The 19,655-nt window shown below is 39.3% G+C and overlaps 1 protein-coding gene across 4 annotated transcripts in view; it reads right to left on the bottom strand.

Annotated features, from left to right (window-relative positions):
* Window positions 1-1,845: 1,845 nt before the first annotated feature.
* ZCCHC2 (zinc finger CCHC-type containing 2) overlaps window positions 1,846-19,655 on the bottom strand; it is a 44,384-nt gene continuing 26,574 nt past the window's right edge. Inside the window, exons 7-14 of one of the 4 annotated variants that reach the window (XM_036404389.2) lie at window positions 17,288-17,371; window positions 15,350-15,407; window positions 12,533-12,668; window positions 10,983-11,047; window positions 10,045-10,139; window positions 7,040-7,168; window positions 4,830-6,338; window positions 1,846-3,844 (exon numbers count right to left, since the gene is read on the bottom strand). In XM_036404389.2, the coding sequence (XP_036260282.1) occupies window positions 3,777-3,844; window positions 4,830-6,338; window positions 7,040-7,168; window positions 10,045-10,139; window positions 10,983-11,047; window positions 12,533-12,668; window positions 15,350-15,407; window positions 17,288-17,371 (2,144 nt within the window). In that variant the 3' untranslated portion in view covers window positions 1,846-3,776. Of the gene's footprint in view, window positions 3,845-4,829; window positions 6,339-7,039; window positions 7,169-10,044; window positions 10,140-10,982; window positions 11,048-12,532; window positions 12,672-15,349; window positions 15,408-17,287; window positions 17,372-19,655 lie in introns of all 4 variants that reach the window. The other 3 variants (XM_036404381.2, XM_036404405.2, XM_036404398.2) reach the window with 3 other exon arrangements.

Raw genomic sequence — 19,655 nt, forward strand, 5'->3', positions numbered from 1 at the left:
ATTTAGGCAAAGTTATTTCAGGAGAGCAGCCTCAGGAGGCCCAGGCCAGCACACCTCCAGAGGATCATACCATGAGCAAAGCTGAAACAAACTACAATAGTACTTCCATCTCTCTAAAACTGAAGTAGCTTGGCACCGGCCAAGTTCTGCAGTTCTCAGTGTACCTTTCCCCACCTTTTTACTTCCCCCTCTGCCCTGGCAGAACACAGAGATGCTCTGTTCCTTCACCTCTCCAGTAATATCAGCTAAGCCAAGACCCAGGCACTAGGCCATCCCTGCCATCCAAAGGTCACTCAGCTGGGAAAATGAGGCCATCTGTTCAGCCACAGCAAGTGGCATCATCACACTCCCTTGTGCTCCCTCCTTCCCATCCTTCCCAGGCCTCCCTCATTATTCATTTTTTCTTCCAGCTTTAGGAACCAAATGGTCCCAATCCAGAGGAGCACTGCAAACCAGGAGCAGCACAGTACTCAGGAGTGACTCCTGGACAGCCTGGATAGCTGCTCAGGCCAACCAGCTAGTGGGATTTTCTCATTTATCTTTCGGGCATTCAGCAGCTTCCAAGCCACTCCACGAGAGGGAGAATCTCTGGAGCTGCAGCTGGAGTGAAACCTGATTGCACAGACAGCAGTGGTGCAGCCAGAGAAGAGAGGACAGCCAGGTACAAATGCTGGCAGCTCTCCAGCAAATCAAGCACCACAAGTATGAGGTGTTTCTGCTGTTTGCTGTGCCACAGGGAATGTATTTTCACACTTCTGATTTGAGTCCAGCCAGGATCTGTCAAAGGCAAGGTTGCTTGCAGTATGGAGACAAAGGGGTGTACCAGCAACTCAAGATGGCACTGAAAGTAGCAATGGCATTTTCAGAGTAGTATCACCATTTACGAACTCCTTGGACAGGTATTTGCACTCCCTGGAGTCCAGGAAGGGACACGGGCCACTTGCAGTAATGGAAACTGTGTGATGGTGTCTGTGTGACTCCTGGGTTCAATACCCCACCATGATTATAGGAATTGCCAGAAAGGTTGGGGTCATGGGCAACTTTCAGCTTCCTCATCACCTGCACTGGTTTCTCCAGAAGTAGGTTGTTCTGGGATAAAAAAATCCAAGGGGATAAAAAAATCTAGGATAAAAATCCAAGGTAGTCTGTGGCACTTGGCTCCATGGATAAACTGCAGCCAAGTAGTAGGAATTAGAAGTTCTCCTTACAGCAGAGTGAGATCAGAGTCCTCAGCACTCTTCTCTTCCTAAGCACAACCCAAGCACATCCAGACACTGCATTCCTAGCAGACCCTTCCACTGCCCTGATCAGGCAAATTTTTCTAAGCTTCTTTCCTACTCCCGGCAACTCCTGGCGCCCTTCCATTTATTTTAGAAATAGAAGATCTCACTTTCTTTTCACTACAGATCTCACTTTTCACTGAAGGTCTCACTTTTTTTTTTTCACTACAGGACTAGGACACACATTATTTGCATGCAGTAAAACAAAAAAAAAAAAGCAGCACATTTAACCTGGATTTTAGCCCAAATCCAGGAGCCATCAGGTTAGGATAGGCTTACCTGATCTGAAAGGGATGAGGTCCAAGTCCTGAGCCTATCACACAAGGGCAACCTTGTTTCTAACCAGGAGATCTCCTATACCTTAAAGAAGTTTAAATCAAGATATAATATCTTGACTTCAGACACAAGACTGACCTCAGTTTAAGTCAAATACTCTTGGCTTTGTCTCAAAAGTGACAAATTCTACCCAAAATGGTAGCTTGCCAAAACCTCCATCATCCCATCCCTACACCCAGCAGCAGTGATTCATCATTCTCAGTGATAAAGGACAGTACATGCACAAAGGTACTTTTTTTCTTTTTTTTTTTTATTGCTGTTAATTCAAGGAAAAAGGTTGCATAAAATCCAATCTCTTCTAGAAATATAAGTGACCTTTCCAGTACATTTCAAATATCAAAGTATATGGTAAACATACAAATAAAGAGAAGGTAACATACCTCCTATTTACAGTACAGTATTTTAAATCATAAAATAAGTTCCATAAAGTACAACTGGCAGGTAATTCACAATACAAGTCCATTGGTGGTTTAACACCCTCACTTCAACTCAAACGCAGTTCAGTCATTTCAAGTGGTCCAAAAATACCCAGATCAAATAAAAATTTTAATCAAAATAATTTTCATTTACTACTTAAACTTTTTTTTTTTTTAAATTAAAGCTTTCATCTACCTCCCTCCCCTTCCCCCCCCCCCAAGAAAAAAGTTTCAAAATGTACACTGGTGCTATAAATATAAATGCTATCTATGAAGAAATGTAGTAATCAAGCTTTTTTTTTTCTTCAAGTTTTTTGTTTGTTTAGCAATTTATTAGACAGCTGAACCAAAGATTGATTTTTATTTCATCCCTCTACCGGACACTGGGTCTGATTTTAAGAAAAAAACATTTCTGCCATGAACTGTGAGGAATGCCAAACCTTATGGATATACAGTGGTAGTTGTTCATCGGTGTTGAATGCAGCAGTCAAAAAACACACTCGTCTTCCAGATAACCTCAGTGCACTTTAGGAAATCAAATATTACCTGGAAGCAATTTAGTACATATATTGGCTTTTAAAAATAAAATAAAAAATACAGCAGCATTAAACTTACTTACTCATGATACTGACATGTTTAATACCATCTTAACACTCATTTCAGTCTTTCACATTATACCGTAATTACGCATAGTGGTAAATTGTTATAAAATAGTGACTTTCCTATTTGGTAGACAGGTTCTAATACTAATACCTGACTATTTTGTAGAAAACCATAGCTTTTGTTCAGTTTGAAATAAAACATTTACATTCTAAGTACAATGCAACACTGTAATAGTTTAGGAAAAAAATATTCAATCAAGTAATGTTCATTCTGTGTTGACACGATGTAGAATAGCTTTAAAAAAGGAAAAAATGCTGTCAACTTTCATTACAAATGCAAACACACTGAGTACAACATTCATACCATTTTTTCACCTTTGTTGCTGAACATACAGGCTAAAAAGCTACAAGGGAAGAAAAATCTGTCAATTTAAGCTCGTTCATTGTTCTAAATCTGTTCCAGTCCACACAGTTTCAGCCCCTTCCTGCTCTATGTATTTTCATTTGTTTGGGCCCCTCGAGAGCTGCGTATCTGTATTATTATCAGGTATAGTACACATACACTGTCATGTTTTCCTTTGGACTCTGCTAATAGGATGTTTGAACATCTCCTCTCAATTCATGAGCATTAAATTTAGAGTATGGGCAGGGTCTGTATGAACTGCTAAACACTCATGCAAGTCCAATGAATCCACGTGGACAACCAAGGAAAGTAAAGAAAACAGCAGCATAAGGAGAACAGGGAGGGAGGGAAGAAGATTGTGGTGGGGAACATGACCAAGTTTCTTCTTTCACCATGTGACTGCTCCACCAGTGATGTCAGAGGTCAGAGGAATATTTTTAAAACTGCAGTAAACATTGCACATGTCTCAAGTCTTCAGTGCAAAAGCATGGATCGAATGCTCTGATTGTTTGGCTGTGTGTGTGAATTACATGCATTACGCAAGCCTCTTGTAGAACCAGGAGGAGACCAGGGACTCAGCCTTCTTCTTTTGTACGGAACAGAGGTGCAAAAGCAATGAAAAATTCCAAAAGAATATAAAACCGGGAATGTCCCAAAACACAAGACCAACCTCCCCCTCCCACACACACCTTCCCCCAATTTCCCAAGCTTCACTTTAAGTAGGCAATGTTTACTTGTTTCAGTCTGCAGAATCCAAGGTATCATTGGAAGGGGGAGGGGGAGGTGCGTATCTCAGTCTGTAAGTGCCTAAAACAGGAAAGAGAACTACTAAGTCACTGCTCACAATTAAAATGGATTACAAAACCACTACAAGGTATCAAAATGGACATGCTCTTCAAAAGGCACTATCATCCTCCAGTCCTTTTAAAGTAGGTCCTCAGACTTAATCCTATTTTCTTTCATCCTCTTGCTAGAACTGTAAGTTTAAAAAAAAGATATAGAGTGTAGATATAGGACTTGAGCTCTACTGGAAAAATGAAAAGATGGTCCCCTCAAGGTTCATCTTTCCTGTTCTGGTCCAATCAAACTACTGAAGTCAGAATGGGAACAAGGGCAAGAATCAAAAATAGATTGTGCTCGATGCAAACCCTGCATTTTCCCCATTCTTCTGGACGGAGAGAGAAATGGGATCTATTGCTTTATATTTAGCTCCAATCAGTTTCTGCCTTTTTGCTGCAACTTGTCTGAAAAGTTAAATGTATTGCATGATGGGGCATGGAAGGATGGCTGATTGTGTAAAGGTAAGCACTAGAAAATGCTAAATATCAAATGGCCAGTCTACTGGTTTTTCTTTCAATTCTCAGAAGTTTAAGGAATCCAAGGTCATATTATAAACAACAACTGATTTTTTTTTTGCCAATGAATTCTCTCAAAAAGCACCCCACTGAATGGGAATGGGAAAATTGAAACAACATGCAAGTCTCGACATAATGCCAAAACCAAAACAGTGAAAAAACAATGACAATTTAGGACTGGTATCATTTTACTTTCCAGCTCTGAACCCATTTTTAACTTCACACTGTGAGCCCCGTTCCCTTGCACTGTTCTACAAGATTTTCAGGCAGAGATAGGATACTTTGCAGTTTTAGAGCAGGTCACTAGTGCACAACCATTTACACGAAACATACACACGCACGCACACCTTTCTGCAAGACCAGAAACAGCACATTCAGAAAGGTAAAGAGAAACTACCAAACTCAAAAGCAAGTCCTCTGGGAGTTATCATGATTACCTTGTTGACTGGCCTCCATGGATGACTGCTTACAGTCCTGCGCATAGTGTCCACTTACACCACAATTGTAACATGAAACGTTCCCATTCTTCTTGGGTCCCGACCCATTTGTGTTGGCAACTACGTTAGGTGCTGGATATACAGGATAGAACCTCCCAAATCCTGCCATCTGCTGCATACCATAGTTGGCTTGGCTTCCCATCACTGGGTCATGCATAAGCCCGTTTGCATACGGAGACTGAGGCAGGAAGAACGGAAGTTGTGTTCCATTGCTTTGATGTGCTTGATTGAGGTAGCTGCCATTGCAAAGTGATGGCAGAGTGAAGAAAGATGGAACTCTGTAGACTTGTCCATGAAGTGGGTTATGATAAAAATAGCTATTAATCTGAAGGCTGCCATTGGTCCCACAGCTACACCTACGTCCACAAGAACCACAAGGGCCAGATCCCAACTGCTGCGGAGGTAACATTGTCCCGTTAGTGTTATTATTCCCAACAGCGTTTATGTAGGATGTGCTGTCACTCTGTGCAGTGCTGTGTGTTAGAGCGGGGCTTGGGCTGGGGGCAGGGCCTGGCGTGTGTGTCGGGATTGCAGGAGGAACAGTGGACTGGACCTGACCAACACCGAGGCCAGCGGACTGAGGAGGTGAGGAAGTTGCTCCAGTGCTCAGCACGTTTGTATTCTGGTTGGGCAACACGCTGGTAGCGTGAGGGCTGCCTGGCAAAGCGTACGAAGCTGGTGGAGGTGGCGGTGCTGCTGTGGAGAGACCAGCTGCTGGAAGAACTACCTTGAGATTGGTAGGCTGAGGGATTGCTCCTGGGTTTCCCTCAATGTGAGGCACCATTTGATTCAGTCCTACCACCTGGGATGCAGGTTTTGTGATGGGATCTGTAGTAGGAACTGGGGATCCTGGGAAACTACCTGGATTGTGGACTGGGATAAAGGCAGTATTTGGTGATCCAATACTTAAGTTTCCTGTCGGCTGCTGTGGTCCGTTAACTGTGCAACTTTCTGATGATCCCTGTGGAGAGGGGATTTTCAACCTATGTATTGCCAAATGCAAAGCAGGGCTACCAGGCTGGACAGAATGTGGAAGGAAAGAGGATGGGACTGGCAAAGGGGAAGCCATGAGCTCAAGGCGTTTCTCAGGTTCACCAGAGGTCACCGGGCCCATTCCTGCAGGAGGGGAATTCGCAGCCTCTCTCACTGGCGAGACAGCGACAGGTGTGGTAACCAGCATTCCCATGGTTTTACCATCTGCAGATATGGGTGGTGGGACAACCGCTTCAGGCTTTTGGGCAGCGCTGTGCATCACACAGTGTAAGGCAGGCATGAAGGAAATATGCTGAAACTTTGCATTCAAAGGATCTTCTGAAAGGCTCCCATTTTCATTATTCACTGAAGAGATCTGAGCAGATGATTTGTTTGTATTTGATGAACTGACAGCACTGTAGCCTGTAAACCTGGTTGTATTTTGATTCCCAGAGTCCTCAGAATTGCTGTCTGTATCTGTGGGGACAAAAGCATTTATCAGTCACAAGAATGAACCTCAAGCAACAGAGAATCGTGCCCTGGACCCATTTACCCATATAAAACCTATTGAGTTAGATGACATGAATGATAGTTATGTCTTCCCAAACTGTGACAACTTCGAGATTCTTTTCATTCATCCAAATTAAGCTAGGTCCATCTTCATGACTTGTCTTTATCTCCCTGCCCAACTAGCTACTGTGTCTTTGACTCGTGCACATCTGCAAATGTAAAGAGTAGGACACAGAGTGAATTAGGAATTTGCATCTGTCTAGAGAGATATTAACAGAGATTATTTAAATTTGGAAGGAGTAGCAAATTGTCAGTACAAAAAGATGGAGCTCCCGGACATGCCACCCATAATTTCATATAAACTCAGCCCCTTTCAGGCCAAAGTTTTCCACATTGTTGTACTGTTTTCCACATTATTTCTCAAGAGAGCTATATCACGGAGGCCAAAAAATTATCATATATGTTTAGTAACCGAGAACTCAGTCGTATTAAAACAGTGCTAGAAGGCCTCAAAACGCCCAGTCATGAAATCCACAAAGAAAAATGTATTCTGTGGCTAGTTCAGAAAACAAAGTACCTAATCAAACTGAAAAATGAACTAAAATAAATGCAATAAAGAGATTAGTCTAGGAATAAAGGCATTCATGCACACTCTCCATAAATACAACCTCTGTCTTTTTCTTCTTCACTATCAAAGCTTTCGCGCCCATCATGTCGTGGACTAGAAGGAGAGCTGTAACTTTCAGACGATGTTTCTCCACACGTATCTTGACCAGATCCAGCATCCAAATTCACATCTACAAATAAAAGTTGTCAGATCTCAGTGTATGGAAGTGAGGTTATTTTGGTTTTCTCACATTTCACACTAGTTGAGATTTTTGCCTGTTTCTACTTAATTGCATCTGTCCGCTCTATTCCTATCACTTCTGTTCCCAGCACTCAGGACTGGTCTCTTCCCTAAATTTGTGATGAGTGAATCCTTGGTGTTAAAGAAGGTGATACTGAAAATTGGTATTTATGCAAAGCAGTGTAAAGAATGATGATCCTGAATGATTCCTGTGATGTTTATACTGGACTGTAGTACAACACTGATTTCCCCTGAACAGTAGCGATCCAGCATTTCCACTGGCAGAGCTGCAGCGCTCCTCAGTAGCACCACCACAGGCAGGAAGCTAACTCAGCAGGACACGGCAAAACAACGGCAAAACAATGCACCACTTCACAACTCACTCTTCTAGAACAGGCTTTAACCAACAAATCCTGTTTAAAGAAAAAGAGGTGAACTGAAAAACTGGTTAACTGTTTTCTAAATTCTGAATGGATCATGGGACACTTTGCTGGAAACCACCTTTCAGAGTGGGTAGCTACTATGGTTTGGCTTTCAAGTACAGCCTCAGAGGGGAAGAAAAATGACAAATGCATCCTCTCTCAGAATCTATGACAGACACAAGCTGGAAACCTCAGCCCACAAAACCTTGGTTAGCAAAACCTCAGGACAAAAATTAGACCACTAATTATTATACTAATTTATAAATAAAATAATTTTCCCCCATTTTTTATTGCTACTGGAAGTTTAACAGGTTGGGATGGCTCACCAAAAAGTTGCCTTAATGCTTCAATTCTTGAAATAATTTCCTGTATTAAACCCATAATTGCTTAAATTATTTTAAGAAGTACTTTGAACATCTAATATAAACCGGAACCTCAGTGTGAACCTGGGATCACTAAGAGCCAGAGTGTCAAGTGCTAATCACAAAGTATCCAGTCTTAAAAGTTACAATGGTAACTAACTAATGCTTTAGACAAGCTCAAAATAGGGAGGAAAAAATGAAAGAAAACATGATGCAGTTAAGAATTACAGACTCAAAATAGGGCATTTCAAACCAAGCCTGGATATATAAACCTAGGCAGAGATTCAGATTGTTATTTTTCCCCATAGACTATTTCTCCAGTAAGTATCTCAAAAGACGGTGTGATGTTTATATGTGGGTTGAAAGCTCGTCTTTGAGCAGGATTTAATGGCTTCCACCCTCTGTAGGTTACAGCTTCTTTTTGAACTGGCCGACCATTTCACAGGAGGCAGTTTCACATCTGTAGAGTGGTGGGTAGTGAGCAAACAGAACTCCTATGGAAAAGCATTCCCTACTAATTTTGCAGAATCAGAAAATCAGCTGGGTTGGAAAAGACTTCTGAGATCATCAAGTGTAACCTATGCCTAACACCACCTAAACCATGATACCAAATGCCACATATCCAGTCTTTTTCAAAACACATCCAGGGATGGTGACTCCACCACTTCCCTGGGCAGCCCATTCCAATGCCCTGTCATTCTTTCTGTGATTAATTTTTTTCTGATGTCTAGCCTAAACTATCCTGGCACAGCTTAGGTCTGTGTCCTCTTGTCCTGTTGCTGTTTGCCTGGGAGAAGAGACCGACCCTCACCTGGCTACAGCCTCCTTTGAGGTGGCTGTAGAGAGTAATAAGGTCTCCCCTTACACACCATTGCATCACCTCCTAAAGTCATTGTCAGTTCATAAAACTCAGTGCGTTTTGCCTGACAACAAAACCAGTAATCTATCAGAAATGCATGCAGCAGAGAGCTCTGCTGTAGAGTATGTTTTCTGTTTAACGGCCCTTAACTATAGCTTTCCAAAATGATTCTAGTTTTGCTAAGTTTGTGAACAGTGAGTTCTTGAAAGTTTTACTCAAATGCTGTTTGTAGAAGGTAAAAACACCTGCCCATAAAACACAGCAATAATTCCAAACTGTATCTAGCTGGATCTCTCCAAGGTGAGAAGCAGTGAGAAGAAAGAATGAAAGCTTAATCAAGATTGTATCACAAATGGAAGCATTCACAAACAGAAAGACAAGGCATTTTTAAGAGTCCTTTCAACACTTAGGCCAATTAGGTGGTGTAAAAAAAGGCAAACTCTTTGTCAACCTTCCGTCACAAGAACTACATGTAAGACAGGCAAGGTCACAACTGATAGCAGGAATTTAGAAAACATCAAGATGGCAAAGTCAATGGGTAGCACATTGACTACAGAAATTTGTAATAAAGCTTGAAGACTCAGTTTACTAAAGGAACACAAATATAAGTTTTTCTTACAACTGACTGATGTACACAAGTCTTGGCTTGGACACTCCATTTAGGATTACCCTAAACTGATGACCCCGCTAGGGCAGCATACACAGTTCTGTGTGGTAGCTCAGTGGTCAACTGATATAAACACTACAGTTCATCAATGGTTCACACCACAGGTTTTAGACAGATTTCTTGTGGGCCATTGCACAACAGATGAACAAACTAGTAGGCTACAAAGAGCACACTAATGGCAAGATGCTCCATGTCCACACACTCAGACTGCTGAATTTCATATGGAAGTAGCCCAACAGTAGCTGCTTCTGCAATTACTCCAGCCCGTCAGCTGACTTATGCAGACTTGACAAGTATTTTGCCACGTATGCACGAAGAGACACACTCCAAGCAACGGGATACAGAAGACTGAGTCTAGTGCGTTCTGTACAGCAAGTCAGAGCACAAATTAGGCTGCCAGTATACCAACTTGCACCAGAAATTTTTCAGACTTTTGCTTTCCCCTTTACAGAAGGCCTCAAATAAATCAGCTGCAAGTTCTGTTTCTTACTAACAGCTTTGGAAAAAGCACCTTACCTTTTGCTGTCCCAGTACGGATGTGCTGCGATGCTGCAACTCGAACTCCATTGCTCCTGTTAGTCAACCTGCAGTCAGTTTTCTTTGCTTTCTCCCTGTGTAAATAATTTCATGGCTTTTTTGCAAATGCATGAGTACAAATAACCAACCATGAATGAACATGGAATGACACTGGAAACAAAGGCAGTGACTCCAGGCCAGAAATGCGTATTTAATAGATATAACAACAAATAATAAACAATTAAATGGAGGCTGCTGGTGCAATATACCAGGAATTAAGCTACAAGCAGCAACACTATGAATGAAGATCTATATAAGAAAAGATAGCAAAAAGAAATAGGTGCAGCAAACAGTAAAGTCATTTTTGAAAGCTGATGTGTGTAATGCAGCCCTACACCAGTCTAGCATAATAGCATCTGGAAACTTGGAAGTAGGCAGAGTAGTAGGTAAGGGTGGAAGTGCTTTCACTTCTCACAGTGAAGAGCTGTGTAGCCTGCAGCAAGTTCTGAAGCCCTCTGATGTGCAAATTATGTTCATTAAGACATTTCAGCCAGTTACCACCCACTTCATAATGTTAAAGGTTGCTGTCAACCCTCATTTGATTTTCAGTATATTCTGGACAGCTTTACATCTTTTGAGTTTCAAATAAATATAAAGGGGAAAAGGCAATATGGTTCAGAATATACTTCCACTCCTTCATCTTTTTATTAAATGCCAAGCGCTATTTTGAGAAATTAATGCATCCACTTAAAATTCTATTTTTCAAGTTACTTCTTTACAGAATATAAAATAAGGATTTTTATGTAGCCTTGCCTCACACCATGCCAGCTCTTGTGCCAGCACAGCAAATGAAAGCACCTAATTGACTGCAGACACTGTTAATCAGAGTGAATGCATTACACTTCATTTCTGGATTACCAGTTACATTAGAAACCTACTTTTCCAGCTGTGGCTTTCCTTTCTTCTTGCTTACTGTAGACAGACTTCGTTTTTCCACTGTGTGCTAGACAGAAAATAGAAAGACACCAGTCAAACAATTATGAAAGCCAAGACAACACCTCTTCTAGACTGATAGGTCCACAAGTCCAAGAGTAGTGGGCTCACGGGTGCTATAATCACTCAAAGAACCACTTGTTCAGTGCATCTGAGCCTATGAAATAATGTATCATGTCTTGTGTTTACACAAGAATCAGCAAAACATTCAGCAAATTACTACTTGCAAGTATGCCAGAGATATCAATCAAATTATTGTTTGCATGCTGTTCTTCCTCCAGAGGATAAAAACAAATGTGTTTCATCACATACCTGCTAAAAAGGCCGATCGCCAAGCTTAAGGAGCTATAAAATTTGTTGATATAAATTGAATTATTTGATAGTTGAGGGAGGGAATTACATGTGACAAATTATTTCTACATAGTGACAAGCAGGTACCTAGCCTTAAACTGGAGGTTTAAGCTGCTAAACTGAACTCTAGAATACAGCATACAAGCGCATAAGAAAAAACATAGGACCTACACAATTTTTAAAGTATGCTATCAATAACTGTTATTAACAATTCATATTTGGCAAGAAAGTAAAATTTATGAAAATTCTGAAATAATCTCTGTCCAAATCACTGTATTTGGACTTCCTTTAAATAGCTTTTCCTTTGCTTTAGTAAATTAACCTTTTTCTTCCTTCAAATTTGCAGTATTTCAAGCTTTGATGCAGCCTACCATTTCATGTTTAGAAGCCAACCTCAATTCACTACCCTGCTTTATGAAAAAAGGAAACTAATTTTGTTGGCTTGCTATTCCACACATAACAACCAATAGCCAAATTCCAAACATAAATGAGAGCAATATCAAACAATTCTAACATTCAGTGTTTTTCATATATAAGCAGTAAGCAAGCTTCCTTCCCCCAAATTCAGTAGTAGATAATTTTATTTATAAATAATTATTCTGCTTACCTATAGTCATAATGAGATTGAGCATTGAAGAGACACAAATCCCAGAAAAAGTGTATATGCATTTATCTATTAACTTTTTTCAAAATTATTACTTAAATAATGCAGGTAAGACAGAAAGAATATGTTTAACCTATTGTACCTACTGTAGCATGAATACAGTTTAGCTACTAATACAGTTTCTAGTTTGTTCCTTGCAATAACAGAAATTGCCCAGGCGTTCTGGAATCTTCTCTGATGACAATGCTAAAGTAATAGCAAAGTGCCTGATCAGAAATTAACATTAGACTTTTCTGATTATTTACATTCTCCTGGGGAATTTTATTTACCAATTCATAAACAAAACATTCAGCTTTCTGAGAGTGTGGTAAGGAATTATGAAGGGTTTTCTAATCAAGGTAAGTCAGTAGCAACTTCAACACTTATTTTGTACAATATTAGGAGCACTTGTCATCTTTTAAGGCTAAATCTCATCGTGTGTAGTGGACAATCTTCTCAAGTTTCTCAGAATATGGTTTTAAAGAATAAACAGCAACACACCTGGTCAAGTAGGTTAGTACAGTGCTCTGGGTGCTGCTGGACAATACAGCTTTTCCTCCTCCAGTCCATTACCCCATTCTGCTCTGAGTGCTGAATGTTAAGGCTATCCAGTGAAGAACATTTTGCACTGCTAGTGCTGCTGAAAAGAAAAGAAAAAGCCCCAAAAGTTATGCTGATGTGAACAAACTTGCAGGCTTGTCTTACCAACATACATATTTTGCATCATGTTGGAAATTTTGCTTTCAGAAAACCCTAGGAATTTTCAAGAGGTTTAAAAGATGTAAATTACAGCAGTTCTTGTGCTTTAAGGTTATGATCTGATAATACCTGGAGTTCTTTTTTCATTTGTCTACTATAATTTGATGTAAAATTCAGAACAACAGAATTTGTAGAAAACAGTAACTGAGGGCAGAGTTTCCTTGGATATTTCTATAACACAAAAACTTTGCTATTTTCATACCAGACATGTGGCATTTTCCAGACAGAAATGTAGTCTGAATTCATCTTCTTTCTTCCTTATCGTTAATGACAAAGCTGGAATTACTTTTTAAACCCTGTTTCAGAATTCATGAGATATTTAAAGAATGGAGCACACAGTTACTACAGATCATACTGCAGCTGTGTTTGTTTCAATTTCGAAATGGTCATCTTGCTTTGCATTTTTACCTCCAGGAAAGCTAGTTTTGAGTAGTGCTGTGAGAGGGGAGTTACACTTGGCATTTACTTTGGACTTTATAGTGATTTCCACTGAAGTTCTGCTCTACAGCAGCCGGTCAGAAGAAATATTGAACTAGGTCTGAGACCACTGGTCAACTAAAGCTGCTGGAAAATAGTCAGGGTCCTGACAGAGTCAGTAAGGCACAAGGACCTATAACCTTTTCATATCTCATACAAAATTATGCCTTACTGCAGGTTGGATGCAAAAGAAAAAAAGAAAAAAAAGGAGTTAACACTTTAAAATTCTTATCTAAATACTTATGCTGATAATTGAAAGTGCCTTTGAATTCAGGGCTGCTGGCAAGCTGCTTCACAAAAGTTACTGCAATATGAAATGTTACTCAGTTCCATGATGGCAGAAATTCAGCTCACTGGAAAGCACAAGGCATGCTCAAGTTCCAGTAGCTACCTACAAAATATCTCTGTGAGTAAGGGCTCAAACTACTTAAAAGATACACAACAGAATATTTAAAAAAATTTAAGAAAATGGCAAGAACCCAAGGTCCCAAAAGACAGACATAAACCCCCAACTGCAAAGACAGAAGTAAGGTCACTTTAGAAACTTCTGCCAAGTGGAGGTAAATTATTTCACTGCCAAATTTGCAGTCATTTCATGGGAACTGTAACATTACTAAAGTTTTTGTTTTCTATGTGTGATCTCATTGCTACCAGTAAATTTTTCAACTTTCCAAGAGTAAGGCTGCAATACTGAATGAAAACAAGAGGTAGACAGATGCACAATGTACCAATGCTATTTGAGATGAACTGCTTGTGACTCTAAACAGCTTTATGCATATTTATAACAGAAAAGTTCCATTCAGTGCCATTTCTTTACAAACCCATAAACAAAAGGCATAGATTTTAAGGAGACAGACACATAAACCAAACAGGAAAGGACTAACAGACCTCTAGCAGTCAAGGAGTAAATATATTTTCCCCTCTTAGATAAACAGAAAATAATAGTTAGCTAAAGAAGCTTCTTTCTCAGAACTTTATGGAAATGTCTGTCCCTCTCTTCCTACTTGAAAGACAGATCCTAAACTACAGTCAGCCTTAGTGTAATTCATTATACAATGACTAAAAAAAAAGACAATTTCTTTATTAATAACCATAAGCTAGTAAATTTGGATCCTGATCTGATTGATTTGTAGTAGACTGTATATCCACTGTTATAATCACAGATTTTGTCAAGTTTACACTTTCTTCTTGAGGAAATATAAGCTGAAAGTAGGACAGTTTAAAACCAAAACAGACAAAAAGCACTAAGTTGTCTTGTGGTGAGTTCACAAGAATTTTGTCTGGTAAAGATCTCTGGACTTTAACCAACACTGTTCTGCGCTATGTTTATATCCAATTATTGGAATTCCAGGTAAACTTTCACTACAAGATAAATACCTTTTACAGGCAAATCAACAGTGAGCAAAATTGTAAATCACAATAAAATCTGTATCCATTCCTTTCCCTTGATTTAGTTGAATTATGCACAACTATGTCCAAACATATCTGAAGTCTTTAATCAAAATTCATTAACGAGTGAATTCATATTAGGTACTTCAGGAATCTGAAGGCATATATAAACTACTTTAATATGGTTAGGAACTGCTTCCACTTCCAATGGACACAAACCAGAGAGGTGTGCGTGCATCTGCCAGTAAGCAAGGGCAAGAATGGACTGCCTTCTCCTATAAGCTCCTCTTTGAGGTTTCCTAGCCTTCAAATCAATAGCACTAGAAATTTTCAGTACAAGCAGGGGGGTATGTACACATAGGAAAGATACACGCCATACAAATTATGGCATATCTTATAAACACAAATCAAAACATCAATTCAAATTGTGAAGATCCACAAAATTTGGGAAAGAAGAGCTATCCAAATGACCTAGACCTGCAGATTTAGAAATAGGGTCTTCTGAACTATTTTTCTAATAGTTCAAAAGTTAATAACAACCTCCTAAATTATAAAAATAAGACCAGAACAGCCCACCACAAACAAATAAAAGCTCCACAAAGAAGCTTTAATCTAGAAGGACACATACTCTCAAAGCACCAACAAATGGAAGTTCAGACATGTAACATGGTCACATTACACCCTAGTACTTACTTGGCAACAGGACTTTTTCCATTATGTTTCTTGTGAACTGCTGTGTGCTGCATTACATCTGAAAAAAACCAAAGCATAACTTCAACAGAAATTCCATTTAATCTTTTAAATCAATCTAGCAAATTCAACTTTCCATCACTACCAGGCACATAGCAGAAGACATCTCCATTGAACAGGTCAGGCTTAATTTACAGTGCTGATATTAGCAGGTGTTGCATAGAAGACAAATCAATTTGCATAGATTATATAAACAAGACTCTTTACCTTCCATTTCACAGAAGAATGAAACAGAAAGAGAGGAACTATGACAATGCCAATGTTTGCTCACCTCTATATTTAATTCTAAGCACTGAATGCATGACTGAGTATCACCCAGTATGAAAGATCAGAAAGAGAAGAAAGGAATGAGTCAGAAAAAAATACAACATTTTGTTATTTCTTCTGAATACTGAAATTAATCTCAAAACTATGTCACACATTCTGACTAGCAAACGAAGACAAGTCCTACACTAAAGTACTGCATTCTGAACCTGAAAATTCACTAGGCAAGTAAAGCTTTGCAAATTACACCTGGCAAAAAGAGATACAGCCTCAAGGCTCAGCTGGGTGGGGCTCCAAGTAATCCAGTATGGTGGAAGATTACCTGCCTGTGGCAGATGGTTTGGAACTTAAAGATTTCCAACCCAACCCAAACCATTTTAAGAGTCTACAAAGAAAAACTGCGAACTTCAGAGATATAGTCTACCCTTTTTTTAAGGCAACTGTTACATTTTAACAAAAGCAACTTTCCTTAATTCCAACTATTGATGATCTTAGTATTCTTGGTACTTAGGATTTTGTCTGAACTCCTGTCAATGCTACACCTAAGTTCAAATTCTAGTTTAAAAATTTGAGAAAAAAAATTATTTTTAAACTTCTGGTAACCACTAAAATGGCACAAAAGGTGTTCTGAAACGCATTTGTAGTTTCAGAAGATGAAGAGACTATGTATTTTTAAGAGCAGTATATAAAAGACTATTTTGGGTAATAGATTGTAAATTTACTTGGTGTGCTCTGAACTCTTAAGAATATGGCAATGATTATCAACACAAGAAAAAGCTGTTCAAACTGCATATGTAGATTACTGAATCCACGGAAATTCAACAGCAAACTTCTAATGAATTATTAATGTGAAAGAGGATAAGAGTGCTGTCATTACTTGAAAGCCAGAGTAAGTGTTCAGTGGTCTGTGTTCACCTATCAGTTCCCTTTCCTATTCTTTCCACTGACCAGGAGCTTATACTTGTTTCCTTCTAAAAACAATGCAAAACTGGCTTGCTGTTCCTTTCAGAATGAAATTATTGACCAGTCACCAGGCTGCTGCTTCCATGTGTGAACCGTTTTTGAGGCATTTGAAAAACACAAGCTTTCAGACTGTAATCAATATTCACTACAGTCCCAACCTTACTAACCACCCAGAGTATCAAAGCAGCATAGGTTAAGAACAAGAAGAGGAAAACTTGAGCTTCCTTTCTGTGTAAAATTAGAAGCTAGACAAATTTGGCATATTTAATGTAAAACAGTCTTGAAATACTCTTGAAATACCCTTGAAATACTGTACTTAACTCTGAACCCTGGTAATTGAAGAACAAATAGGTAAAAACATGAAAGTCTATAAATAATCTTGGCTCATGTAAATTGTGAGGTATATATTCCTGGTTGTTCAACACAGCTGTGAACTTCTGCCTTTAAGCAGTCTATGAATGCTGCCACTTCTTGAGTTATAGAAGAACTTCTTAAGGAAACTGCTGAAAGTACACAAAAATTCTTCATTTGCATAGCAGATTTAATTCAATTTTTGTAACACTTTATACCAATGGAGAAATCAGTCAAGTGTATGATTTCCAGAACTGAGTGTGGCAAAATATCTCCATGAACCACCTTTGAGTACACAACTACCTTCCTCCTGACTTGAAGCTTCTGAACTGTCCTCCTTGAAGTGTTCTGCTGTCTTAACCGTCTTCAAAGAGGGTTGTAAGTTACCTGCAGAGAATAAAGTTCATGTAGTAACTTTATAGATCTTGAACAACTGGACAGTTCCTGAATGTTTGCACTAAACTGGAAGCTAGGGAAATGGAAGACTGAACTTACTGGTTGGCATGTGGCAGCAATTTAAATACTTGTCAAAGCAGGCTATCTCCAAGAGTAAAGGCTCTTAAGAGATACTTTTATTTTGAAGAAAATAGTGTTGAAAATAATTGTAATGCTATGGTACAATTTCAAAAGGCTGTGATTGTGATAATTATTAGAGATATTCCTACTATGCTGCACGTCAGATTTTTCTTTATAATCATTTTGTGTTACAACAGGAAATGGGAGGAGAGCAATGATAGTTACTAGCATTCTTCTGCAACAAATTACACTCCTCCACTGTCAAATCATTCATCTGCCAAAAGTGACCTAATTTGGGATGAAGTCTTCAAGTGCCCTTAGCACAGTCTTCTAGCACATCATTTTTGCCTTTTTATGCCAGACAGGATGAAAAATAAAATAAGTAAGAATAATATTAACAGTTTTTGCAAAAACACCACTTCCGTGCTCTAAGAAAGGATTAACTTCTTTCATAATCTAACTCTAAGAGTCTACTCTTCCCCTCAAAAAGTTCCAAGTTAGTGCAGGTAAAAACATCTGAAAGCTGCTGCTTAGGAGCTTGAAGTATTAATAAGAAGATCTTTCTGAACATCATCTGCATTGAAGATACTACATCCCCAGAGATCGTGTTGGAATCAAAAGTCTACTCCAACCTGAAAAATTGTCCAAACAACTGAATTTATGAATCAGGAGGGAGCTAATCAATTTCTTCCTTAATGGAACCACAGCAGCATAATTAAGCTTACTGAATATTCAGCGTGAGAGCCCCACTATTATTTAAGGTATGAAGACCTTTCACACACAGAGAATTTACTTCCACATAGGTTTTGTTAAATAACTTCGTATTTCTGTGAAAAGGTATTTTTATCGCTGACTCTGTATAGCAACTGAAGACCAATTTAAGCCACAAATGCTTTGTCTGTCAATTAATTCTGCATATTCTATTCGAGAACTAGATAAGATTTTTTCTTAAATATATGCTTCCTTTTCCAACACTGTCAGTACATGCAAAACATGCAACTACGACTAACTTGCAGTAACAAGGTGCAGGATTACAGGAATCCCAAGCAGGAAACCTAGATAAACACAGAAACCAACAATAAAAAAAAAAGCCCTCAAGGGTCACTTAACTGAGGCAATTTTGGCAACAGGTGGGGTAAGTACTTTTGTCTTAGTACAGTTTCTATTAGCCTGCACTACAGGAAATATGACTGTGAACTACCATGGACAAGTCATCTAGTCCCCCTTCCCAAAAGAAAAACACCTATGCTAATTACTGCTAATACAGGAATTCTCCTCATCAAATGTTTTCTTAATATCTAACTCAATGTTAGGGCCTGAATCATGCCAATGGGCTTTGCAACTCTTCCCTGCTCTCCCAAGGGCTTCACCTGCCCACAGTGAAGATCCAATCTGGTACACTGCAGTTTTGCAATCTGGGGTGTGACTGCTGGGAAAAGAACTGAAGATGCCTCAGCCAGAGCCTCCATCCTTTGGCTCAGGAGCTGCATTTGAGCTCAGGCCCTTGCCTAGGGTGCACTGCTGGCACACCTGTGCCTGGACATGAATCTTGCTGATCCTGTTCTTAACCCTGACCTACTGACTTGCTTTTCTGCCTTGACCTCAGACCTGCCTCACTACTCTGGACTTGTCTGGCAATCACAAGGTTCTTGCCTGCCCCTGGTCCTAATCTTCCTCATAAGAAGTTAAGCCTAGTGCTTTCTGTCTGATCCAGAGAGAACAGATCATCTTCTTTACATTAGGAGTGGTATTTGATAACTTAAATAATTTTCCATTTGAGTCTTTCCTCTACTCTGCTAAACAATTAAGTTCCTCATCCTGTCATACATGCTACATCTGACAAATCCTCATGAACTTTCATGTACTCAATTATTTATTACTATAAAAATTATCTCACATTTAAGATCACTTTGTAATCTATAAAACTTCTGACAGAACTGACATTTGTCTATTCTCTTTCTGATTTACCCACCTTGCAGATAATTTCTGCCCAGTCAACTCTCTTGATGGAACTTGGCACTGGTTCTTTTTTGAAACCATTTCAAACTACTCCCATGTATAGCAATGCATCTGCAAGTACTTCCCAACCAGATGTAGTCTACAGTCTAAAATATGCACACCCTGTCCAGTGTGCCCATCATTAACATGAATCTTT

Source organism: Molothrus ater, chromosome 1 (genome assembly GCF_012460135.2).
Source record: "Molothrus ater isolate BHLD 08-10-18 breed brown headed cowbird chromosome 1, BPBGC_Mater_1.1, whole genome shotgun sequence".
Lineage (NCBI taxonomy): Eukaryota > Metazoa > Chordata > Aves > Passeriformes > Icteridae > Molothrus > Molothrus ater.